The sequence below is a fragment of the Drosophila ananassae genome, chromosome XR (genome assembly GCF_017639315.1).
Source record: "Drosophila ananassae strain 14024-0371.13 chromosome XR, ASM1763931v2, whole genome shotgun sequence".
Classification (NCBI taxonomy): domain Eukaryota; kingdom Metazoa; phylum Arthropoda; class Insecta; order Diptera; family Drosophilidae; genus Drosophila; species Drosophila ananassae.
This window is the reverse complement of record NC_057932.1, coordinates 14,528,231-14,554,390: the sequence shown is the minus strand read 5'-3', so window position 1 is coordinate 14,554,390 and position 26,160 is coordinate 14,528,231. Positions and strand designations below refer to the sequence as shown.

The 26,160-nt window shown below is 41.2% G+C and overlaps 2 protein-coding genes across 12 annotated transcripts in view; one reads left to right on the top strand and one right to left on the bottom strand.

Moving 5' to 3' along the window:
- The window catches only part of LOC6505019, an 86,586-nt gene that overhangs the window by 17,038 nt on the left and 43,388 nt on the right, over nucleotides 1–26,160 (bottom strand). For 4 of the 11 annotated variants that reach the window (XM_044717525.1, XR_006507782.1, XR_006507778.1 and 1 more), the window contains exons 3-5: nucleotides 16,677–17,573; nucleotides 16,467–16,508; nucleotides 5,052–5,252 (exon numbers count right to left, since the gene is read on the bottom strand). In XM_044717525.1, coding sequence (XP_044573460.1) covers nucleotides 5,052–5,252; nucleotides 16,467–16,508; nucleotides 16,677–17,379 — 946 coding nt within the window. In that variant the 5' untranslated portion in view covers nucleotides 17,380–17,573. The remainder of the gene's footprint in view (nucleotides 1–5,051; nucleotides 5,253–16,466; nucleotides 16,509–16,676; nucleotides 17,574–26,160) is intronic. The other 7 variants (XM_001965582.4, XR_006507781.1, XM_044717526.1 and 4 more) reach the window with 5 other exon arrangements.
- LOC6505248 (cuticle collagen 40) lies at nucleotides 18,010–18,993 on the top strand. The gene has a single exon (XM_001965585.4). It carries the CDS (start codon nucleotides 18,275–18,277, stop codon nucleotides 18,761–18,763), a length of 489 nt encoding a protein of 162 aa, XP_001965621.1. The 5' UTR covers nucleotides 18,010–18,274; the 3' UTR covers nucleotides 18,764–18,993.

Here is a 26,160-nt window from a genome sequence, read left to right as displayed (position 1 = left end):
TGTTCGCCCTGTCGTCTAAAAAATTTCTTTATTTGGCCATCACATAACGTTTTGATTATTGCACTCGCCCCCTGTGCTCTTTCACTTTTTTTTCTTTTTTTTTTTTTACGATTCGCGTTTATGTTTACGACGTTATGTTGCCTCGTCCTGGCTACTGCTCCTGCTCCTACTCCTGCTCCTGTTACTGTTGCTGATGTCGAACTTTTTTGGGTTTATGCTCTCGGCAACGTTTACACCTCTTTGGCGAGAGCCAGTACATAAAATCGCATCAATTGCCATTCGGAGAGCCCTGGACCGGGTGGTAGGTACCCTGATACCCAGAAAATCCGATTCCAGAGCCTCGCCTCGCCTCGCCTCGCCTCGCATTTCGCCGCCATAAAGTGAAAGCGAAAGTGAAAGTTCGGCGGCTATTGACGCATTTTGTTGCATTTACAGTTGCCAGTTACAGATAATTCAATTGTGGGCTGGACTTGTTCGCGAAAAATTGGGTTTTTTTAAGGCTCTAGAAGATTTGGTTCTGGATCTAGAGCGAAATTTTAAAGGGGGTACTTAAGAAAACATTGTGGGTTTTGATGGAGATTGGTGGAAAATAAAACTACTAATTATTTAGCAGTTTAGTAAAGGTAATATTAATAAGAATCGAACAAGTTTTGTCCAAGTTAGACCCTTTTCAAGAGGTAATAAGTTTACTACAGACAAATTACAGACAACTACAGGCAAATTTTGAAAAAAAATAATAAAAAATTTCTCTTATATGTTTTGATGCAGATTGAAGAAGAACAATTCTACCAATCATTTAAGTTATTTCAATGAAGAATCGGACAAATATCAGCCAAGATATGGTCTTTAAAAGACAAAAAGCATGCTTTTTGTAATCATCTTTGCCTTTTTTATAGTTTTCATCCATATTATATTTTGTTAAAATTAGTTTCCAGGTTTTGATGCAGAACGATGAAGAATATATCCAAACATAATTTAAGAATCATTTCCCTTAAGAATCGAACCACTATAGGCCAAGATATAGTCTCTGCAAGCTAAAAAGCATGCTTTTTTTGCTTTTTTGGTATTATAGTTTCCACCTATATTTCCCAACAATTTCCTTACTAAGTTTTAATGCAGAATGATGAGAAATATATCTACAAATCATTTAGGAATCATTCCCCTAAAGAATCGAACCACTAGAGGACAAAATATAGTCTCTGCAAGGTAAAAAGCATGCTTTTCTTTGCTTTTTTCATAGCATATAGTCAGTCCTATAGTTTCTATAGCCCCCTTAAAAACGGAACCCATATTTACCATTTTATAGCCTCTTCCAGCCATTAAGCATGCTTTCTTTTATCATCATTGCTTTTTTCATATTTTCCCCATTAAATTCCCCGAACTATTATCATTGCGTTCAAGGCCCCCATAGAGCTCCCTCTTCAGAGGCAAAAAAACCGCCAACTTCCATTGGCTTTAAAGGCGGAAAAGAAAAGCGAGACGCGAGCTCTCACGTACCGAGGCAAGTGTATAAATTTATTTGTCCAAATTTATTGTCGTCGTTTGATGCTTAATGTGTTTTTATGACGCATGACGCAGAATGCCACACCCAGGGGCAGGAAGAAGGCAGGGAGCTGGAGGCCTGGAGGCCTGGAGGCTGGGGGCTAAGCAGGGTCAAAGCTGAATGGCAAAAGATGGCATCTGCTCCCAGGAAATCGTTCGCTTCTCGGTTGTTTTTTTTTTTAGCGCCGCTCTTCGCAGGAACAAATCAAAAATGACTGCAAATGTGCCATGTAAAAATTGTTATAAAATTTGCGCAGAAATTTGCCAAGAAACTCCCAGTCCAGGCCAGGAGTCTGCCGGAAAAAACAAAAAAAAATGAAGGTTGGTGAGGAGGAGTGGGGACAAAAGTGATAAATCACCAACTTTGATGGTGGTTTTTTTTTTCCTCTGTATGCGTACCAGAGGGGAGGGGCTTGGGCAAAGCAGCTTATCAAAATAAAAAATGATTTCATTATTTATTTTTCATCAGATAACGGCAGACATGATGGAGAATAAGAGCGTGTGGAGCCAGGAGGGGGCAGGAAATAAGTTTCATGTTTACTGCGAATTTCTTATTTCTTATTTCGCATTTCTGTTTCTGTTTCGGTTTCCGGCCGTCGATGACGGCGCCCAGATCCTCCCTATCCCTGTCTCTGGCCCCCGCCGTATCCTGGCCATTATTGTTCCCCGTCAAAATAGGTTTATTATAATAATTTAGCGTCTAAACATGTGTATCTACGGCGTTGTGTCTTTCGAGCTGAAAGCACTGACAATTTATGGCCTTGAAGGCAAGTGGAGGGGTTTGGGGTGATACCCGGTACTCCTCTGGGCTCTATAAAGTCATCTAGTCTTCATAGTCTTTCTGGACCTCTTGTCTTCCTAGTCCTCTCAGTCTTCTTAGTTCTTCAAGTCTTTCTAGTCCTTTAAGTCTTTCTAGTACTTCTAATCCCTCTAGTCTTTCTAGTCCTCAAGTCTTTCTAGTCGCTTTAGTCTATCTAGTCCATTTAGTACTCCTAGTCCCTCTAGTCTTTCTGCTCTTTGTAGTCTTTCTAGTCCTTCTAGTGCTCTAGTCCACTACTCATTTTAATCTTTCAGTCTTTCTAGTCCTCTAGTCTTTCAAGCCTTACTAGTCTTGAAGTCTTGGTAGACTTTCTAGTCCTTATATGTACTTTCCTAGTCCTCTAGTCCAATAGTCCTTCTGAGCCTCTAGTCCCCTTGTCTTTCCAAACTCTCTAGTCTTTCCTAGTCCCCCTAGTTTCTTTAGTCTTTCTAGTCTATCTAGTACTTTTAATCCCTTTAGTCTTTCTAGTCGCTTTAGTCTATCTAGTCTACCTGGTACTTCAAGTCCCTCTAGTCTTTCTGGTCTTTGTAGTCCTTCTAGTCCTTCTAGTGCTCTAGTCCACTACTCATTTTAATCTTCAGGCCTTCTAGTATTTATAGTCTAGCAGTCTTTTTAGTCCTCTAGTCTTTCAAGTCTTACTAGTCTCGAAGTCTTGGTAGACTTTCTAGTCCTTATACTTCCCGAGTCCTCTAGTCCAATAGTCCTTCTACGCCTCTAGTCCCCTAGTCTTTCTAAACTCTCTAGTCTTTCCTAGTCCCCCTAGTTCCTTTAGTCTTTCTAGTACTTCTAATCCCTTTAGTCTTTCTTATCACTCTAGTTTTTTTAGTCTTGAGTGACTCTTTGTAGTCTCAGTACCCTTAGTAGCTGATACTTCTCTAGCCTACTGTAGTCTTAATATTCCTTCTAGTCCTCCTAGTCTTTATAGTCTCTATAGTCTTTCTATATATGTTCTAATTATAGTTCACTACTTCTCCAGTCCCCTTGCCTTTCTAGTCTTGATTCCTAGTCTTTTTATAGTCCCTCCTATAGTCCTAGTCCTTCTAGTCATCTCCAGCCTTCTCTAGCTCTTTAGTCTTCTTAAAAGAAAAAATTTTAAACAAATCATGCATAAGAGTACTTCCCCTGATTAGTAAAAATCTTTCCGCTTTAAATTCAGCCTTGTAATCCCCCCGAGGACTCTGCCCTAAAAATAGACAAGAATCCCCTCCAGTTTTCGGCTAGCAATTTGCTAATTTACCTTTTCTGGCAACTTTTCTGTTCACTTTTCACTGACATCGCAGCCCGTAACCGGGATTGCGAGCCCTCGCCAGTAATCTATCAGCAATTCAGTTAGTGGCTGGTCACTGAAAGAATTCATATCCTTTTGGTCCTGGCCCCTCTGACCCTTTCGAGAGTCGTCTCATCTTCAGTTCCCAGCTATTCCAGATGTAAATGTACATTTTTTTCACAAGAACGAAAAAAATGGAGGAAAAAAAACCGAAACTCAGAAGTCAAAACGAATGAGAAAAAAATAAAAAAAAAAGACCAGAATTCACTTGTTGTTCAAACGAGGTCAAGTGGGTGGCTTGACTGCCACGCCCCCTTGGAGCTGCGTCAGCATCCTTGCCCCGCGAGTTGTGAAACATGATTTTGCTTTTTATACTTTTTTGCTAATTTGCTTTCTGCATTTCATATTTTTACAAGCCAAGGGCCGGCAAACAAAGAGTCGCCTTTTTGCCCTCATGCCCAGGCCCAGGCCCAGGACCAGGCCCAACATCGTCATTAGCATCAGTATCCTTCCTCCTCGTCTTGGTCTTCGTCCTAGTATGTCCCGCTCCGTCCATCTCCTACCCTCCTTCCATTATTATTTTCAACTCTTTGGGGCTATGGCCCAGGGGTCATGCATTTTTATCAATGGCTTTCGACTCGAGTTGGGAATGGGGACTGGGGATTGGGGATAAGAGCTCCGAAAAATCTCGCCCAGAATCTGGAGGAGAATGGCGCTGGGAAATCTCCAGTCAATTGCCATTTGTTTTGTGGTCCTTGGCTGCTAATCGCAGTCCTGTGAAATTTCATTTCCATTTCGATTCCGGTTTTTGGTCCTTCGAGCTCAAAATGGCGCTCGAAACCAATGAAATCGAAGAAGCCATTTGAAAAGTTTAGAAAACAAAAAAATGGGAGATAAAATTAAAGGCATTTTCTCTTTAAAACTTTAAGAAAATCTATTAAAATAAAGTTTAGAGTTTAGAGAGAAGTCAGAAACTAAAAAAACACACACTCTCACCCACATCGACAGACACAACAAAGCAACATAAACTTAAAACACAAACACTAAACACCAAAACATAAACACAACAAAGTACTATTATGCACTCTAAGTTATATAACAATCAACATTTAAAGACACGAAAACTGGAACACAGAACACATCGAGATCGATATATATAATCGTGATCTAAATCTAGATCGGATGTAGAACAACTCGAACTACTCGATGGTGGTGGTGGTGGTGGTGGGATGACTGTTTTTTTTATTTTTTAGATTAGTTCGTGTATAATCGATCGATTGTTAGCTAGCTATCGATATCGTTTATCGTTTATCGGTTATCGGTAATGGCGCAGATGCAGATTAGAGCAACAATACAGTAAGGGCAGGCGTTAGTAAATCACTAATCAAGTCAGAAATGTTAACGAAACAAAGTATACTGTACCGCACGAACCTCCCTGTGGGAAGAACTGTGAGTAGATCACTTTGAAGGTGTCCTCCTTGACGACGCCAGTTGGGCACTCGGCCTTGAATCCTCTATAAATTCGTTTGATCTCGTCCTCGGTGAATCGGGTGGCTCGACTGAGGGCGCTTAGCGAGTCGGGCCTGTACCTGGCCGGTGTTTCAAACTCCTCTAGTTCTGAATCTGTAAGAAATGGAATTAAAACAAGGATTAGTTGCGAAGTCTGAGAGCGTTGGGCGCCAATTATTGAGTCTCTCTCTCTTGAGAAAATCTTCCTTAAAAGTAGGCCATGTTGTTTAGTTCCTAGAGCTCACTTCGTTCTCCAGTCATTCTCAACTCAGGAACACAACCCATCGGACACAAAAAACTAACAAGGAACCCCCAAGAAATATTTCAAACAAATATAAAACATATAAAACACAAATTTGTATAAAATTGGCAAGAAAACTTGGGAAGATGGTGAAGCACATTGTGATAGTGGCTATTCGCGAGGTCCTGGACACTGAGGTGGCCTGCAAGTGTCTGGGCTACTGGTCGATGAGGAAGTCCCTCAATCAGCTGGAGAAGAAGCCTCCAAGCAAGACATCAAACCTGGACAACCCCCAACCCTAAAAGCGGATCAATAGACTCGAATCGAATGCGATTTCCACTGGATTTGGGCAAATGATAGACAAACGACATGAATAAATGGAGAAATGGGCTTCAAAGATTTCCTTTTCTTTTGCTTTTTGAGAGGCAGAGCCAAGCATGGTGGCTCAAAAGCATGTTCTGAAAAGCACAAGTTAAATTTAAAGCAGCCACTGCCGGAATATGTGTGCTCTCTTGGCTCTGCGGCTGCCTTCGGGCCATGTTCTAGTATGGCTTTTTAGATACTACCACATTTCCCAGGCCCAGGACCACCTCCACCTCCACCTTCGCTGCTTCAGCCTTCAACCGAAAACGACACACGCGATTTTGATCTGTTGAGTCGCTGGAAGTGTTTGAATTGACTTGCCAGTTGCCTTAAGTATCTTGTACTTAGCCTGTCGAAAGTTTTCGCTTTTTCGAGCCAGTGTCAGATGGGGGTTATCAGAGCCTGGCAGACTGCCTTTCCACCAAAAAAAAAAAAAAAAAAGGTAAAAAGGCGCTTGAGTTATTTTTTTTCTTTTGCTGGTCTGACTTTAACTTCGGCGTGGTTTCCTTTCAGTGTTCAGTGCTCGGCGGCGAAAAAAAGTTCTTTGTGACTGAGGCACCTCAATTTTAGTTAATTAAAAGTTTTGCCCCCACACTCGCGCACACATAGACACCTTTTAGAACGCGCACACACGGCGCCTACACTTTGACAAATTGGGCCAGAGTTTGGAAAGACTTTTGGTATGAAAAGTTTCATATTTTGGCTGCGAGGAAAAGCATGCATGAGTCAGGTTTTTATGACAGATACTTTCCACATTTCTTTATTTCTTTCAGAGAAAAGCTTTATGGAATTCAAAAATTATCTTAAACACTCTTGAAATTTGATTGGAAAATATTGAAAAGAGTAGATTATTCCTAAAAATCATACTTTGATACTAAAAAGCATGCTTAAGTGAAGGTATTATACCCGATACTTCCCAAACCTTTATTTTTACAGGGAATAGATTTTAATCAAATATTATTTAAATAACTCTTCAAATTGGATTAGAAAACATTAAAAAGAGTAGATTTTTTCTAAAAAGCATGCTTTGAGAAAAAGCATGCTTAAGTTTAGGTTTGTGACTATGAGATACTCAATACTTTCCACACTTTTAGGCAAAGAAGAGCTTTATAACTTTTAATATTAGAATAGAAAACAATTAAACTAGTTTTTTTTAAAATCATGTTTAGTCAATGTATGAGACTTTGTGATACTTTGGCACACAATTTTATTTAGAAGAGAATAGCTTAAAATAAATCTCTAAATAACGCTTGAAAGAGTTAATTATTTCTAAAAAGCATGCTGAAATGCATGTTTTAGACTGTAAGATACCCAGTACTGCTCATGCTTTTTGTGCCTAATGCCAATCAAATATTTCCCTGCTCACTTTTTCATATTCCATACTTTATAATGCCAATTTTTCAAGTGTCGGGTTCAAACTGCTCGGCACACAGAGCATTTTTGGTGAGTTTCAGCTCACGCGCTTGACAAATGGCTGCTTAAAAATGCATGAAAACATGCAGAGTGGAATACAGGATGGGGATGTGGATAGGGTTTCTGGCAGGGGCATGTGGCATGTGGCATGTGGAGGGCGTTGAATTGTTGGCCATGCCCATTGCAACTAAAAGCCAGGCTTCTCGCACTAAAGAACAAAAAGAGATGCCGACGACTGAGGCGTGCAGTTGTCGTTGCCTTTGGCGCTAAATTTTAATTTGCCAGCCAGGCTTATAGTTCCTTTTTCTGGCCAAAAAAGAGTAGGGCTCTCGGCCATGAGTTTATATTTTATTTGGCTTTCATACCTGAGGCACAAAGTCAATCAAAAAACATAAAAATCTTATTTAAAATTATTAGAAAATGGAAGGCAGAGTATCTAGAAGACTATCTTCTCTCTACTACTAGTTAATTTAACTAATTTACTTTAATCTGAGATACTTTCGGGGTAGATACTTTCCCTTTTAGATTGTCTCCCTTGGCTGGGCAGACACTTTGTCTGTTTATGGCTTCCATTTTATTTCTTGTTCCCATTTCCCATTTCCCATTTTTATCTTTTATTTTCATTTCTCGTTCTCGTTACACTCGAGTGGATTTTGCATTCGCAGTCGCATTCTTCAGCTTCAGCTGCAGCTACAGAACGCTACGCCGGGTATTTGAGAGCTTTATGTCTCTGGCATCGTTTGCATCTTTATTTTCCTTCTCACAATGTGAGCAAAATGTTGACGAAATGCATTAATTCTAATATATATTCATGTGAAGTCTGTCGGTTTGTCGGATTGTTTGCCTTTAATTTACCAAAAAAAAAAAAAAAAAGAGAAAAACTTGTTTCCTTTTAATATTTTTTTCCCATCCTCCCTCTGGACGGCTACCTCTTCCGGTCTACCATTTCCTTCTGGCCTGGTGGACTTTTTCGCGCTTTATTATCAGATGCCACATTTACACTGAATTTCCACCTAAATGTCTAAATTATTTGCGAGACAAACAAAATTGTTGTCGCTGATGCTGCGACAGCTGTTGGTTAGTTTGTTGAGCGCCCAACGATAGGCAACACTTTTTTGTTTTTCACATTTGAGATGCAACTGAAGAGATAATTGGAGATTTATTATACTTATTTTTTTTAAATAAAAAATTTGAGTATTTTTATCATTAATCTTCTATTGTTTAGATTTTTTTTTTATATTTTTTTTTTTTTTTTAAATATAAATATTATTTCAAGAGATATTATCCCTTTGGAGAGCATCTCTCGCAAAACCCCCTTCCCCCTCCTGAGGTCAAGGTGTGAAAACACATGCCTCATTTGGTGTGGGCGGAAGGCGTGGTCGAGGACCAGACCAGACCAGACCAGACCAGGCAATTGCCAAACATAACAATAAACAAGAGCCTGACAGGCTGGCGGGACATCTGAGTGGGTGGTTGGTGGTGTGGTGGTGTGCCATTGTTGTCAGTGTAATTTCAGATAGAGCACAAAACAACCGAACCACTTGCAGTTGTTGTGCGTTGCAGGTTGCCCCTGCCCCTGCCCCTCCTCCACACCGCCCCCCCTCAATCACCTTGCATGAGTTCGCATAATAAGTTCCTGTTTATCTCGACTCGGTTTGCGTTTGTTTGGCCAACGTTCTCTGCAATGCCAGGACATCTACCCCCACCCACCCACTCACTCTGCCTCCTCCCGCCCCCATTAAATGCCAGTGTGTGTGTGGCTGCGCAGGTGTCATGTTTCCGTTTCCGCTGCAACAGCAGCAGTGGCAGTGGCAGTGGCAGCAGCAGCAACAGCAACAGCAACAGCAGCCAGCAACTCAGTGCAAATATTTTTGTATTTTTGCATGCGACACACTCTGCCACAGCTGCCTCCAATATCATAGTTGTGGCACAACTATAGTGGCTAGTATACATAGCTGCCACCTGAAATCATACAATTTATGAAAATATTTCCACATTTTGTGGCAAAAGTTTGATTTTTAAGCCTTTCATTTTGAATAAAAAATTAAGAAAAAATATAAATAAAATTAAGGGAATTGTAAGCCAACTTTGAATAATTTTTTAATAATTTTTAAAACTAAAATATATATTTTTTAACCCCTCTTTTCTTTTAACCCACTGACTGCCACTGTCACCGCAGCCACCGCCTGGCCCGCCCCTTCTTTTTTTTGCCTAGGGGCGTGGCATTGGTTTTTATTAGTTGGGTGTTGCATTTGTTGTTGTTGTTGTTACTTTTTTTGTTGCACTAAAAATATTTGCTTTCGTTCAATTTGAAGAGTGTGGCATGTCGATAAGTGGCAGCAATGGCAGTTTTTCCAAATGTTTGCCTCGCATCAGCCACGCCCCCTCGCCTCCCCCCCACAACTATAAAAGTGCAAATTAATAAAAAAAAATAAAAAAAATAAGAAGAAGAGTTTTTATATATTTATAAAGTGAGGGGAGGGAGGGAGGGAGGATGGCGTTTTCTTTTGAAGGCGGAAGAGAAGGCGGAAGGCACGCCTTTGAAGATGCGCACTCAATCGAATCGAGCCATTCACAGATACTAACACACACACACACACAGATACACACCCACACACTCTCCATAACACACACACTCAAATAAACATGCACCGTAAAGTATCTCGAAATGCCTTTGGCTGCTTTACAGCTTTTCTTTTTATCTTCCTCGAGGTTCCGCTTTCTTTTCTGGCTTTTACTTTCTTTTTTCTTTTTTATACTCTCTTTTTTTTGATCGACAGACCGAGAAATAAACGAGATGTTTGAATACACCCAGACAGCTGAAGAGAATTAAATTTTATGCCCCGCCATTGAGGGTTTATGGACGAGTCCTTCAGGACTCCTCCTCCTCTTGCCAGAGAGACATGTGTCTGGGTGTCCTCTTTAAAGATGAACTCATTCAAGTCTACAGTTTTAATCAATCAATGGGATGAGCTGGTTGTTCAAATATTTCTTAAAATGACAACTGCAACTGCCAACTGCAACTTCAAGGACTTTATTTATGTATTTTTCGATACCGGGTAAGCTCCTTTCGGCTCTAACATTTGAAAGCCTTGCGCCTAAGCCTCTCGCAAAATGCCACTAGGATTTTCATTTTCTCGGCTTAGTCTGGGGAATAGTTTATTGTATAAAGAATTATGTACTTTTTCTCTACTTTTTCTTATTTTTTTGCTGGCCAAGAAATCCCACTAAAAACAGATTTATCCACACATGGTCTGAAAAAAAACTACAAAAATAAAAAGAGGGGGGCATAAAAAAGTTGGACTGCAACTTTGCCGCAACAGACAATGCTCCGACACTTATCTCATTTAATTTTGTATAATTTTTTGCCTCTTCTCTACACTCCCACACACTCACTACACACACACTAAACCCCTTTTTGGCCAAAAAAGAAAAATGAAAGCAGTGCAACTTTGTGCGCCATGTTCCTCATCACATTGTTGCAACATTTTCGTGGCAAGACGAGATGTGGGTGCCGAGGTTAATGAAAAAACTTTCATTTTTTTTTCTTTTCTTTTTTTTGTTAGCTTCTGGATGTGTTGTCTTTGTTGCGCATTTGTGCGGTTGCGATTGTTGCAAGTTGGCCAGTAAATTGGCGGCCCTATTTCTGCCCCTTGTCACCCCTCTTGTGGAAGGTGCAAGTGCAAACTGCACTTTAATCATTTATTCGCTTAAATAAATTAAAATGCGGCAGGCCCTGACACTTGAACGCATCCTTGTATGCACACGAGGAGCCCCAGGGAGCTGGCCGAGAAGGAAGGATTCCAGCCCAGAGATGCCCAGGGACAGGAGGATAACTAAAAGGATTCAAAGAAATTACTTAAAATTATTAAATAAAATTTAAGAAATAATATTAGAAACTCTCAGAAATAGGCTTTGAAAAAACTATTGCCTACTTATTAGGGTTTTTATTTTTAAATTAATAATACAAATAAATAAAGGCTTAAATTTTTAATAAAAACTTAAAAACAAACTTGAAGAATTAATTTTAAATAGTAATATTATTTTTGAAACCCCTTTATTCCTTCCAGGGTATCCCCAGACATCCTTGCGGTTGCACTTTCAGCGAAAGTGTGCCAAGAAGCCAGTTGCAAGGAGACAGCCGAATAAAGAGGACGAGGGCTGACGAGAGGGGCGTGGCAGTCAGTAAGCCGCTCTCAAAGGACCAGGCTGCACTTAAAACATCGCGGTGGCCATTAAAAATTATATGCAATAAGCATCAGAAGCAGGAGCAGGAGCAGCGGCAGGAGCAAGGACCAAGGAGCAGGAGCACAAGGAGAGCTGAAGCTGGCAAACAAACAACAAATAATGAAATTATAATTAAAGCCAGGACGAAAAGGACTAAGGGAAGAGTAAGAGCATCAAGTGCACAAAATGAAGCGACCACAAAATGCAGACAACGAATTCAATTACCTTCCATAAGGGGGCGGCTGTGGCGTGGAGTGTGGGCGTGGCGTGGCGTAATGAAGAAATTATGAAGTGCATTAAAGTGCAGAAACAGCAGAGCCAAGCCACGGCCAAAAGGACGCAGGACGAAGGACGAAGGACGAACAACAGGACAAGCCAAAGGAGATGAATACACTGATTGAGCTGCCCGGAGGATAAGAGCACAGAACAGAGAAGGCAAAAAAAAAGAAAAGACAGGACAATAAAATGCAGCCAGCGGCACTGAAGGCAAAAAAATAAATATATATGTATATATATATCCTTATATCCTGTATATACGAAGTGTATGTGGCGACGAAGGCCAAAACAAAGGATCAGAAGAGCAGGAACACGGAGCAAGAACAAGTCCGCCGGAGTAAGCCAATTACCAAAGCCAGAAACGAGCATTATTTTGTTTTAAGTTAACACCCGCAAGGATAAGGCAGTTTAATTCCATCAGGGGCTCAAGCAGATCAGCGAGATGTATATTTTTCCAAAGGATAATTGAGAAACTCAGGGATTGTGGTGGGATGGAAGCTTTAAAGAGGATATTATATAGAAGGAAGCAAGGGAAAATCAAGTATAAACCAGTCTGGACAAGTCTAGACAAGTCTAAACACGTCTCAACAAGTCTAAACAAGTCTAGACAAGTCTTAACACGTCTTAACAAGTCTAACCAAGCTCACAAATGAAGTTCCTCCAGGGTCAAGGGCAAAATCATTCTAACGATGATAGTTATCAGGGATAAATTATTAAAAATCATGTCTATAGCAGGCAGGACAAGTCTTGACAAGTCTAAACATGTCTGAATAAGTTCATGTCTTAATTCTATAGTAAAATTCCTTCCAGAGGCAAGGTCTGGAAATACTTATAATGGCACTAATGATGGATAAACCAGAAAAATTAACTTTTAACAAGTCCTGACAAGTCTATACATGTTTAAAAATGTCTAAACATGTCTAAACATGTCTGACCAAGCCATGCAATAAAATTATTTCGAAAGCCAAGTTCAAAGTGATTCCAATAATAATAATTATTAAATAAAAGCAAATTAAAATCAAAACTTGACAAGTCTAATCATGTCCAATCAATTAATTTCCTTTCCAGGGCCAAGGTCAAACTGAAATCAACACACCAATGGAGTTGAAAATGCAGAAAATTACACCTATGTACATATAAATAATAATTAATTAATTTAGATAAATTAGTAAAAATCATGTTATTAGCAAGTATTGACAACTCCAGACAAGTCTAGACATGTCTGAATTGAAATTTCTTCCAGGGCCGAGGTCAAAATAAAAACCAACACCCTCCGGCAATGAAAATGAGATGAAAAGGAGTTGGAAATGCAGAAAATCACATAAATTCTAGTTGAAACAAGTCCAGACAAGCCTAAACAAGTCTAATCATGTTTAACCAAGCATTTAAATGATTTTAATTGTAAAATTCCCTCCCAATAATGATAATTATTTTAGAAAAACAAGAAAAATTCAAGTACTAACAAGTCCTGTTAAGCCTAAACATGTCCAAACATGTCTCTTTTCATTCTCTCTTCAACTATCTAGTGAAAGTTAATTGAAATTCCTGCCACTGTCAAGGTCAAACATAAAAACCAACACCCTTCCTGTTAATGAAAATAAAATTGAAAGGAAGAAAAACCGTGAAATGAAAAACTCAAAGCCCCAGACCATAAACTCCTGTAAGTGCCGCCTCCTGCCACTCCCACTACCACACGGAAAACGAAACTTTAATTCAATTTGGCGAGTTTTAAACTCAATTAAAGTTGGGCGGCCTTAAACAATATTTAAGTGTCATGTCATTTGATAACACGACCCGGCGGCCGGCGATTTGTCAAGTGGGGGCGCAGGAGTCGAGTGCGGAATGTGAAATTGTTGTGGTGGTTTTGGGCCCAGGTGGACCGATGGACAGTTGGACAGGTGGACAGGTGGGTGCGGATCATGTGTCAGTGGGGTCAGAGGTCATAGAGAGAGAGAGAGAGGGGGTAACTGCCACTATGAAGTCACTGGATGGCTCTGCCAGGAAGCCAACTTGTCATTCATCAAACTTTTTCAATAAAACTTTTGCGCCGAGAGCTGCAAATCCGTCGTCGCTTATTTCGGCGAAAGCAAAAAAAAAAAAAAAAAAATATATCCTTGCGGCCGGAGAAAGTCAAGTGGAATGCAAAGTTCCTGCCTTCCGGCTCTCTCTCCCATTTGACTCGAGACTGGAGAATGGAGACTGGAGAGTTTCGATTTCCAGTTGCCGTTGTCATCGAATGTCCTGCTATTGTGACCTACACTGAGAGAAATTCTTATCACAGTAGTCTTATATCATAATCCTTTGGTTATCCTTGTTTTCTCTCAGTGTAGCCTTCTCTGACAAACAAATATTATATTGTGTTCCATATTGATTTCCTCTTTAGCTGCTCCTGCATTCAATTTTCAGGATGAGCCATGCAACTTTTATGTTGAGCTCATCATTTTGCCAACGGCGGGGTGGGGGAGCATCCTGCTAAGCATCTGGCAGGACGAACGAAGAAGCTGAAGCTCAAGGCGAACAAATTGACAAAAGAAACTGCTACAAGGATTCGATGGCTGAATGAGCAGGACTTTTCTTTTTCTTCTTCGCTTTACACTCCTCCTTCTCCTACTTTTTTTCCCTTTTTTTTTTTGAAGGATTCGGTCGCATAGTTGAGCCGTAAACAATCAGTGCAATTCGAAGAGAGGAGAGGGGGAGAGTGGAGAGGGAAGAGGGAAGAGGGAAGAGAGGCAGCAGCATCCTTCGGTCCATCAATTTCCATAATTAATCATGCAAGACACAGCACACACAAAAGGGTTAAGTGGAAGCTTTCAGGACTTTTCGGATCAAATCAAATCGAATCGAATTGAAGAGCAACAATGGCAGACTCTTCAAAAGACATGCTATCCTTTGGCATGTCCTTTCCAGGCTTCTTTGCAACTCAACGGATTATAACTTGACCATAAGCTGGCCATTGTTTCAATCTAATTTAATTTGCGAAATTATAAAGAGAGAGGTCAATATATATAATAATAGAGTCAATATAACGGAATATCAAGTTGAAACATGTTTAGTCCTGTTTAAGCATGTCTAAACTTGTCTAGACTACATATGTATGTATGTCTTTACAACAGTACTATTTGGATTTTGCATTTTAAGCCAATTTTTAACCAATAAATAGAATTAGTGAGTAATTAAAGAGCTAATATAACAGGTATATAGCAAGTCTTTGTATGTCTTAACATGTTTAAGCATGTCTGAACATCTTTAAACATGTCCATGCATGTATAAACATGTTTACAACATAAATATGTATCGAAATTCATACTTTTTGTATTGAATTTGTTGGTTTACAACCCAAAACACAGAGGAGAAATATGATGTCCTTTATAAATAATGGTTTTTCAATAAAATATAATTAAATATGAATAGGAATAGAGAGGAATTATAAAGCTAATATAACAGGTACATATGTATATATCATATTAAATCAGCTCTTGACATCATTTAACATGTCGAAGCATGTCTAAGCTTGTCTAAAACATGAATATGTATGACTCTACATCCCTAATAGTCCTTTAATTGAACTCATCATATTTTTTTTTAATTTTCGAGTTTAAAAAGCAATAAAATATAATAAGAGAGTAATTATTAAGACAATATAACTGGTATATATCATGTCTAAACATGATAAAGAGGATCTATTCATCTTCAAACATGTCTAAACATGTCTAATTTTGTATGAAACATAAATAAGTGATAATTTTCATCCCGAAAACTGTTTAGTTTTTTGAATTTTTGAGGTTAGAACCCCCAAAAAAAGGAATAGAAATATGAATTCCTTTTAAACTAATGGGTTTTCAATAAAACAGATTAGAATAAAATTAAAGAGGACTAATAAAGCAAATAAAACAGGTATATTTCATGTCTGAACACGATTAAGCAAGTCTAAACATGTCTAATCCTGTCCAATCTTGTCCAAAACTTAAAAATGTATGACTTTTCATCCCGAAAATCCAAAAACACAACTTGTTTAGTTTTTGAATTTTTGTATTATATAACCCCCTAAAAAACAGCAGAAATATGAATTCCCTCAGAACTAATGGGTTCTCAATAGAAGAGAAGAGAATAAAATTAAAGAGGAATTATAGAGCCAATAAAACAGGTACAATTTGTCCTTTCTGAACATGTTTAAGCATGTCTAAACATATTTAATCTTGTCTATGCATGTCGAATCCTGTCTAAGCCTTAAAAATGTATGACTTTTCATCCCGAAAATCAAAAAAACATAACTCGTATTGTTTATTTTTGGAATTTTTTAGCTCATAACCCCTTTAAAAAAACAGAAGAGAAATATGAATTCCCTTAGAACTAATGGATTTTCAATAGAAAGCCTATTCAAGGCCACTCCGCCCGCAGCGGGAACCGCTGGCCAAAAAATTGCTGGGCGGAAAAAAGGATGTGCCATGCATAAATTTTGTCCAGACGACAAAAACACAGCCACGAGACCGCAAGCCCGTTTTTTCCGCGTTTTTCTCGCCTGTCAACCTCAAGATGTACCGCCCCCCCATCCACCAAAAAAAAAGGATATATATATACTATATCCATGAATGTAAATGGAGGATACTCGTAGCGGTCGGTCATGCCAAAAGCTGGGGATTCATGGCCATGAATTGACCCGAACTGAAAATGGTTAGAACGGCGAAGGGGGTTAGTCATGGCCACAAGCGAACAAATCGGGTTTAAGCCGTGTTTTCCGGGAGAGGGAAAAAGGGTTAAGGCTCAAAGGGTTAACGAGGGTGCAGAGTAGTCACTACTTTGCCGCTTACGATTGACGATGCAATCCCAGGCAACCAAAAGGATTCTCCGAGCTGTCCGAAAAAAATAAAAAAAATTAAAAATATATTTTTTAGAAACTAAATAATCTATTTTTAAGAAAACAAAAAATTAAGAAAATGATTTATGAGAGAAAGAACTATTTGATGTCTAATTTTCCAATAAAAGTGATGTCCTTGTGAGGCCCCTCCCCCCTCGCTTACCATTCTGGGTGGTGCTGCCCTGGAAGAGATTCCTCAGGTAGCTGATGAGTCGGCGGTGCAGGGGTCGATGGCGATGCCTCGAGGACTTCCTATGCGAGGAGGAGGACTCCTGCCCCCCACCGCCCTGTTCCACATCGTCACCGGCATCCAGGGCGGTGGCACTGCCCCCGGCATTGTTGGTGGTGGTGGCCAGCTCCTTGCCGCACTGGCTGGCATCCACAATGATTTCGATGCTGCGCTGTGTGTTTGATTTTTTGAGGCCCAGAGCGGTGCTGCTAGTGCCTGCCCCCGACGGAGTGCCACCTCCTCCAGTGCCACCTCCTCCTCCTCCTCCGGAGGTAATGGTATTGATCAGGGCATCTGTGGCACTCGATCCGGTGCCGGCTATACTGCTCACTTGTTGCCTCGGTGGCAGCTGCTGCGTCTGCTGCTGTTGCGGCTTCTGTTGGGGCAGTCGTCCTGTGAGCAGGTGGTGGGCGGTGGAGGGCAGCTCGTTGACCGTTCCATTGCTGTGACTTCCCCGATAGATGAGCTCCGTTTCGTTGCTCACCTGCCGCAGGGCATGGAGTCCGGTGTGGGAGGCACTGGTGGCCATGCCACTGGCGGAAGCGGAGGCGGAGGCGCCACTAGTTCCACTGCCATTGAGGCCCGTGTAGTAGGCGCTGTTCGGTCGCTGACTGTGCTGGACTTGCGGCCCGGCCATCCTTGTGATAGCTCCTCTCCTGGCTCCTCTACTATATCTCGCTGTAGTCCTGCTCCTGCTCCTGCTCCTACTCCTGTCCTGTCCTTCTTGGGCTTAGTTAGTTAGTGGCTGTTTGGTGGCATAGTGTTGTGGCATGTTTACGGTTTACATGGCTGGGTGGTTAGGCAGACTTATGGGGTTAATTACGGCGGAATCTGCGAGAAGCGAGATGCAAAATTCAAAAAAAAGTTACAACCTGCAAGCAGAATTGAGTTTCAAAAGCAAAAAAAAAAAGGATATTAAAGGACATTATTCCAGCGGCACTAGTGCATATTGGTTATTAGAGTGAGCTAGTGTGTGTGTGTGTTGGTGTGCTAGTGTGTCTATGTATTGGTGAGTGCTGGTGTGGCTTAGTAAGCTCCTGTAAGCTCCTTGTAATCCTGTTTGGCGACAAATTCAATCGACACCTAGGATGTGGTTTACAAACTTTCTCCCCCAAAATGGGCGGATATTTCACTTTTTTAGTTAAAAATAAAAAAAAATAGAAAAAATCAAAAATCACATTAGCCTTGAAGTTTGAAATTCTTGAATTTTGAAAACCCTTAACCCCAGTAGGCCCCTGACTGGCTTTCAAACCCAAGTGGCTATGGCCCAGGCCCAGGGGCTTCAGTATTGGGGCTGACCTCCAACCGAAAACAGTTCGGGGAAGCCAAAAAAAAAAATTCCAAATTTGTCCGTGCAGTTAACCGTTAACCGTTTCCCGTTTTCTTTTTTTTCCCGTTTCGTTTCCTGTTATTTGGAGTATTATTTTAATTTCTATCTCCTCCAATCGCCCCGCTACTCGTGATTTGTCGTCGCCAGAAGCCCCAAAGAGAAGACATCCTTGTGAGGTTCGGTCCTTAAGGACACAGCAACCATGAAGACCATGAAGGGTGACGACAAGCCCTTCAATCCCTTCTACATCGGACCGCATCCGAGCAAGGCGTGCGCCATTCCGGAGATCCCCGGCAGGCAGTGTTCGCCCCCCTGCCTGCCGACCGAGGGGGGGGCGGTAGGTGCCGCCATTAGTCCTTCTCCTCCAGCCGTAGCCGCCGCTACCACCACTGCCACCATCACCGCCGCCTCCGCCTCCGCCATCGCCCCGGGGGGCCAGGGTACAAGTCCCGCCGGAATGCTAATTGTTGGAATAACGGGACCATCCGGCGGCATGGCCAACATCTACAGCTGTAAGGAGGCCCTGGCCGCAGCGGTGGGGGCCGGGAATCGGACCGTAACGGGAATGGCAACGGGAGGAGCAGCCGGACCAGCCGGACCAGTCGGAGCGGCCGGAGGTCCTGCCAATACCATATGCAAGCCATATCCCTGCATGGAGGGTGCTCGCTCCAACGGTCCTGGCTGCGAATAACTGTACACTAAGGACACTAAGGAAATTCCAGGACCCAAGACTCGATCCAAAATCCGAAATCATCACCAGGAGGATGGCCCCAATAATAATAATAAAAAACAAAAAAACGTCGGAAGTTTTGTAAATTTTTTACAAAATTTTACATCCAGATTCAGAGTACAATATGATTTGACACACACACCTACACACACTTGGAACAGTTCCAATAAAAAAGAAGCCTTAAAAAAGGACCTTTCCCATATGATCCTTTCCTGATAGGATAGTCCTGATGGCAAGACGGTCGGAGTAATATCCTTAATTTTGTGGCAAGAAATCTTCACTTATTCTCACTTTTTTTCACAAAAAAGTTGATAGCAAGGATACTGGCAGACATCCTTCAGGACTCACTAGAGAGTATTACTTTTAAGAGAATTTCGCTGGCAGGCTCCTGTTGGATTTCGACAGTGCCACCGGTAGTTGCATCATTTATGGCCTGGTGGCAGGATCACAGAGGAGCAAAGAGCTCCAGTACAGAGCTGTATCCTTGCACATATCCTTCTGCCGGCTGCCGGCTGCCTGCTGCCTCGGCTGTTCAACGTATTGCTTTTGCAAATTCAATGAACTACGAATTTATTATTTATTGATGGACTTATGCAAGTGCACAACAACACAGCTCTGCATCCTTCCTCTGTAAGGACACCACCGCCCTCATCCCCGCCCATGTGTGCGTAAGTACTTTGCAAAATTGCTATTGGATTTCTGCCTTCTTCGGTAGAATGGAGAATGGAGACTGGAGACTTCTCTCCCAGAAGGACCTGTTTACCGGCAATGATTTATGCATTTCCTTCCCCATTTGGCTGTCGACAAAAAAAAACTAACAAACTAAATTGCAACATGCAACCTGCAACCTGCAACCTGCAACGTGCAACCTGCAACCTGAAATGTGCAACATTCAAGGGCTAATGTGATTTTCTTGTTAAATTCAAGTCCTTCTCTCTGGCTGACTGTCAGATTCGGGATGGGAATGGCCCGCCGCCAAGAAAAATGGAGCACTTTGCTGCCAGCTTTGCTTTCAGTCTCCTGCTTTCGCCCCCCTCAAGTCCTTCCCCCCTTAATGGCCATTAGTTTGTTAAGCTTTCAAGCCACACTTGTTGTTAACGAGTGCCGTAAAAATACCTTTCGATTTCGCCATCAAAATGGAGACTTTTTAACGCGACACTTTCCAAGAATCACTTTTGTTTGATTGAGTTTCGAGGCATGGCACTTTCGCTCTTATTCAGTATCTTTTCCTGTTATGGCTCTTCAAGGATATCTACTTACACACATGGTTAAATGGGAACAGATCTATATCTTTGTTAGTTCCTGGATATATTCCCCATCCTAGAACCAAGAACCAAGAACCTAGAACCTAGAACCTAGAACTCGAAAGTGAGTATAAGAGTTGCTCCGAGGAATGTCTATATCTCTTCCAATTCCCATCCGATCTTAAGCGGAGTATCTTAATCGATTTGTACAACTATTCACCACAAATCTGTATCAAAACCTGGCACTCGAATTGATTTTTTAGATTTTTTTTTTTAATTTTCTTAAGAGGAACCTTTTAAACAGTTGGGTATGGTAAGGAAGTGAGTAAATGGCATCTAGCGATGTGTATATCTATTCCAATTCCCAGCCGATTCTTGAAGGGAATACCTTAATCGATTTGTAGATATATTTTATATCATCCTACATCAAAACCTGGCTCACTCAAATTTTTTAGAATTTTTTTTAATTTCTCTCAAGGAACCCCTTACAAAATTCTGGAGGTAGCTAGGAAATGGATATTTGGAACCTTTTGATGTCAATATCTGTGCTAATTCTCCTTCAAACTCTTAGCTTAATCGATTTGTAGATCAATTCCTCATCGACCTGTATTAAAATCTAGAACTCAACAATTTTTTAATTTTTTCCCAAAATTTTCCTATCGAGCCCCATTCGAAAGTAATAGGATGGTATAGAAATGGGTATGTAGTTCCTTGCAATGTCCATATCTCTGCCAATTCCTATCCCATCCTCAAACCCAATACCTTAATCGATTTGTAGATACATTTCCCATTAATCTGCTTCAAATCCTGACACTCTAAAATTTTTTCAGATTTTTTGTTCAATTCTTCCCAAGGAACCCCGTGAAAAGTTCTGGGGGTGGTTGAAATTGGGATTATGCCACCTAGAGGTCTCTATATCTTTTCCAATTCTTATCCGATCCTTGAGTGGAATGTCTTAATCAATTTGTAGATCAATTTTCCATCATTCTCCAACAAAACCTGGCACTCAATGGTACGAGAGATGGTACGAAAATGCCAAAAAGGCTCTTGGCGATGTCTGTTTCTTGCCGATTCTCCTCCGATTCATAGAAGGAATATCTTTATTGCTTTCCTAGATCAATTCCCCATCAATCTGCATTAAAACCTAGAACTAGGTTAGAATGTCAAATTTTTTTTGTTGAACTTTTCATTTCGATCCCATTAGTGGAGGACTTGCAGACATCACCCATACGCCCTGTGGGCTGCCCGACTTTTCTTCCTAGCTTTCTCTCAACTGAAAGGAAATAGAAACAGATTTGTTTCTGATTCCCAGATTAATCTTAATTTGGTTGCCAGTCCAGGCACTTGTGTGACACACTCCCGCCGAAGTCCTTAATTTATAGTTCTCCGAAAATCGATCATACGCACTGTGGGCCAGGACTGCTTCTGGCCACCTGAACTCTGAAACTTTCGAGGGCATGAGTGTATGCCAGTGTGTGTGTGTGTGTGTATGTGAGTGAGTGGCACAATTCCATTTCCAACTGTCAACAAATCGAGTGCGGAAAGAAACAACCAGCAAGGACATCCTCAGAGGTGAAGAGTGGCGGGGAAGGGGAAGCTTAATTTATTGAAATGTCGGAAATGTGAGAGCATTAAAAGCGCTGCACGACGAATGGAAAACAAAGCATAAATATCTATTAAAATGAGATTGAAATAAATTACAATTTACAAACCGGAACGGAACGGAGGACAGAGGTGGTGTGAGGAGGTAGAGCCACTTGCCTCTTGGCCCAATGAAGGTCAGGTGGTGGTGGTGGTGGTGGCTCAAGTCCTGGGAGTCCTGGGAGCTGGGAGCTGTGGAGTGCAGGACAAACACTTCGATGCTCGATGGGTCGATGGGCAGAAAACCAACGATGCGGACACGGAGGGAAATTAAGTGCAAGTGCCGAGGATGCCGCATGGATACAAAAGGACTCAGGTCTCAGAACTCAACATCCTTAGACGCACTTGAGCGTGAGGCACACAAACCGAACGAAAGGTAGAGGAAATGAAGCTCAACTTTATTATAACAATACACAATAATCGTCTGCAGGCTTCGCTTTAAGTTCAGGTCCTGCAGGACGAAGAAAGGAAAGCGGATATGCCGCCTCGAAAGGAAAACTGCAACGGAAGCCAAGCCCGCATAAAATTATGACCAGAACAAATACCCGACAATCTCTATCAAAAAAGAAGAAAAATATTCAAAGGATAAGGGGGGCATGAGTTGCACCAAAAAGTATGCTACGAAAAGTTATCGCATCAGAATCGAAAGGAAAGCCCCAACAAGTCCTGTAAACTAATAGTCCAACTAATTTCAATTAAAATTCATTCAACAAGTTGCCGCAGGACATTGCGTGCCAACTGGAAATAAAGTACTGTGGTCCTTAGTCCTTAGCCCCTTAACCCCCTAAAAAAAAGGCAAGTCTGATGGCGAAACTGATACGTTTGGATGCTAATTGATTGCAGATTGCTGGCTCTGGAATTTTCTCGCAGTGCTGGCACGTACCTCACCTCTCGCCGGCTGACTGGCTGCCTGGCTGGCACGCCGAGCCGCTTAACCAAACAAGCTACGAGAACGTGCTCCTGCACTCCGGCACTCTTGCACTCCAGATCCCTATCCGTGGCTCCTTCGTCACGGAATCCGCCGTAAAATGTCAAGTGCACTATTTCCCCCCCTCCGTCAAGAAGCGCGGGCACAGGTGCACTTCAAGACATTTCTTCTCCCACCTCCCACCTCCTGTATCCTTATATCCTTGCTCCTTTTAAGTTGAAAAGCTTTCCACTTCCTGGACTTGGCCAAGAGGTCCTGCTAGCCATATTCAAACGGGAAGGTAAAAGGAAATTGGATTTTTGTTGATATTATTTTCAAAATATCCGGACTTTTGACTCTCCTGGCATGTCAGCCTGGGTCCTGGAACTATTCCCGCACATTTCTGGTGCCACAGGACTCTAGTTTCCACTTTTTAATCTCATTTTTTTTTTCCAAATATTTTCACATTTTTAAAAATAATCAAGAGCAACACAAGGCATGGATATTTTAATCATGGAGTTCGCTTTTTGGCAATTTCATAACAGTTGCTCCTAAAAGGACCTCCAGAAACCAATCAAATTTCCATTTCTGATGCATTCCAGTTGCTTTTATTCGCTTTTCAACTATTTTGGGTCGTGTGGCGCCTCGGAATTGTACAATTTTGGTTGCAAACAAACTGACAAATACACGCACCAACCTTTTTGAGTGACGAGCTTTCAAAAAAAAAAGGGTGTGAATTTCAGGAAGTTGTTGGGTTGGTGGGGTGGCTAGAAGGACTAGAGGGACCAGGGGAACTGGAGGTGACTAAGCGACTAAAAGGTGCGGGGAGGTGGACTCGAGGGGGTGGACTCGAGAGAGGTAACAGAATGTAAAACAAATTGCCAGCGGCGGTGGCAGTGGCAGCTGATGAGCTTGCTTCTCACTTCTGAGCTAATGACACGCTGAGCTTCTATTTTAGATAGTTTTCAGGTCGTTTTTGGGTGTAGAAAGGGCGGGAAATATGAATAATCTCCAAAGCACCTCCAAATTTGTAGGATTCTAGGCTTTTTAGACAGTTTTTTGGCCCAGAAAGGGGCTGGAAATACGAGATACCACGGGATTCTTACCAAAAAATACTAAAAATTGTGAAATTTCACTTCTATTCACTCTAATTCCATACACACCTTGTATTTTATCCTTTTTTAGACAAATTTTTAGCCCTAAAAAGAAGTAGGAATCATAGGTAACCCCGAAAGTACCTCAAAATAATGGAACAATTTGTCAGATTTTGACTCGGAAGCCATCGAAATATGTCATTCTAGCTATTTGTGGCTAGTTTTTCAGATCTAAAATGGCTGCAAATATCACTAATCCCCACTAATCTTTTTCTGACATTTTTTTTTGTGCCAGAAAGACCGCAAAATAAGACGAAAAGGTGACAGATTTAGAGATTTGTAAAACTTTATTCCTATTATTCACTTTTTTAGATATTTTTGGCTAGTTTTTAAGGTCTTAAATTTCTGGAAACATGAATAATCTCGAGAAAGAGGCTAGAATGTGAAAAATCCCGAGAATCACCTCAAAATAATAGAAAAAAGTGTCTCATTTAGTGCAAGACTTCACTTTTATTCCTCACTGTTAGAGCGTCATTTAAATTTTCTTCTTCAATTCTTTTTTAAAAAGTCTAATTTCTAGGTATTTTTAGCTACCTGTAGTTTAAGCTCTAAAATGCCTAGAAATATGACTAATCTTGAAATAGTCTCAAAATAATATACAAAACTGTCAAATTTCAAGTTCAACTTAACTCTAAAACAAAGAAATCCAGATACACTTTCTATTTCATCCAATTTTTGGCTCATTTTTTTGTCCATTTAGCCAAAAAAGAGCTAGAAATATGAGTAACCCCCGAAACCCCTCAAAATAAAAGAAAAAATAGCCAGATTTCCAAATAAGACATTTAACTTTGTGAGATTATGGACGAGGCAGGCAAACAAATTTCATTTTAGGCCAAAAAAAAGAAAATCATTTCTGGGCTGAAGCCTATTTTTTGTGGCTTTACTTTTGGCAGGGACTGTGTGTATAGGAGAAGTGTGTGTAGGAGAGGTGTGTGTGGCAGGGAGGAGATGTGTGTGTGGCAGAGGTGTGCCAGAGAGTTCGTGTTGGCTTGGCAGCCGTCAAAGTGAAAAATATGAGGCTCAAGCACCATCAGGATGGCTCGTCCTTTCACCCACAGTGACTCCCGCCACCCCTCCCCTGGCATCCTGTAAACTCGGTCAGGATGCACGTGAGTTGCTGCAATCTGTGGCAAGCTCTTCGCCGCCGTCTGGCCCCCTTTTTATGCACATTCATAGCCTCGTACCCCCTACGGCCTCTCTGCAAGTGATTTGTTGCTGTTTTTTGGCAGCTGGTTCTGGTCCAGGTCCTGATTCTGGTCCTGGTCCTGGTAGGAAAACAAAACCCCCTTCCTATCCCCTGGAATGTTAACTGTTTTCATAACCGCACCTGGCTGACACAGGTGCACTGAGAGAAATGTGGTTACAAATGCCAGAGGGCCATGTGGTTGGTTTAAAAAAATAAAACAAATATGAATTTTCTGTCAAAAAATAAAATAATAATTAAAATGGTTAGAATTTTTAATCTCAAAAGAGTCTTTTAAATAAGCTATCCTTGTAGTCTACTAGTACCAGGTATTAATAGTTTTTATTATTTAATTAATTAATTAATAAATTAATCCTCTTTTTTTTTTTTAAAACCTTTCCCTTTTTCCTCTTCCAGCTGTTGTCTTAATTTTTGTGGCACTTTCATGTTGGACGGAAGCGAGAAACCCAAAATCCTGAAGCCCGAAGCCTGCCACCTGTCTGTGGCCTTTGCACCTGTCCTCCGCAACTGCCACTCCCTCCCTGCCACTCCCCTTTTCGCTATCCAGCTACGCCTCTGTATTTATGGGCCAGTGTCCCCATCGCCATCGCCGTCATCGTCATCATCTCGCCATTCAACATTCGCTATTCGTGGCAATGTGGCAACTTGAGCATCTTTTTCAAAAATGTTCCAAGAGTGGGGAGGGGGGGCTACGAGTTAAAAAAAAAAGGATAAAAAAAAGGAGAGAGGGGGTAGAAGGAGAGGGGAGAAGGATAAAACACACGGACAATTTTCAGACGAGTGGGGTTTCATTTTCAAGTGTTTGTCTTCAGGAGTGAGCCTGTGTTTGTGTCTAGAGTGTGTCCTGTGTGTGCATGTCCTGTGTGTGTGTATGTCCTGTGTGTGTGTGCTGGAAAACGTTTATTTTTCAGCTGTTGCTGCCATGACAGGGACACCCGCAAAATGTCCTGTCAGCGCAGAAGAGTGCGACACGAAATTTGTTTACAATTTCAATTGATTCCTCCTGCGAATCCTTGTTATAAAGGATCTCAGCTTTTATCTCCCTCTCTATCTCCTTCTCTTTCTCTATACTCTTTATCTTTTATCCTTAAAATAGCATGTCCTTTAAGGACTTGGGAACTCATCTAAAAGTTGTATTACCTTCTCCCTCCCAGAGGCCAAGACTCGATTCGCGTGCCAGGCTCGTAAATTAATTTTTATATCCTTTC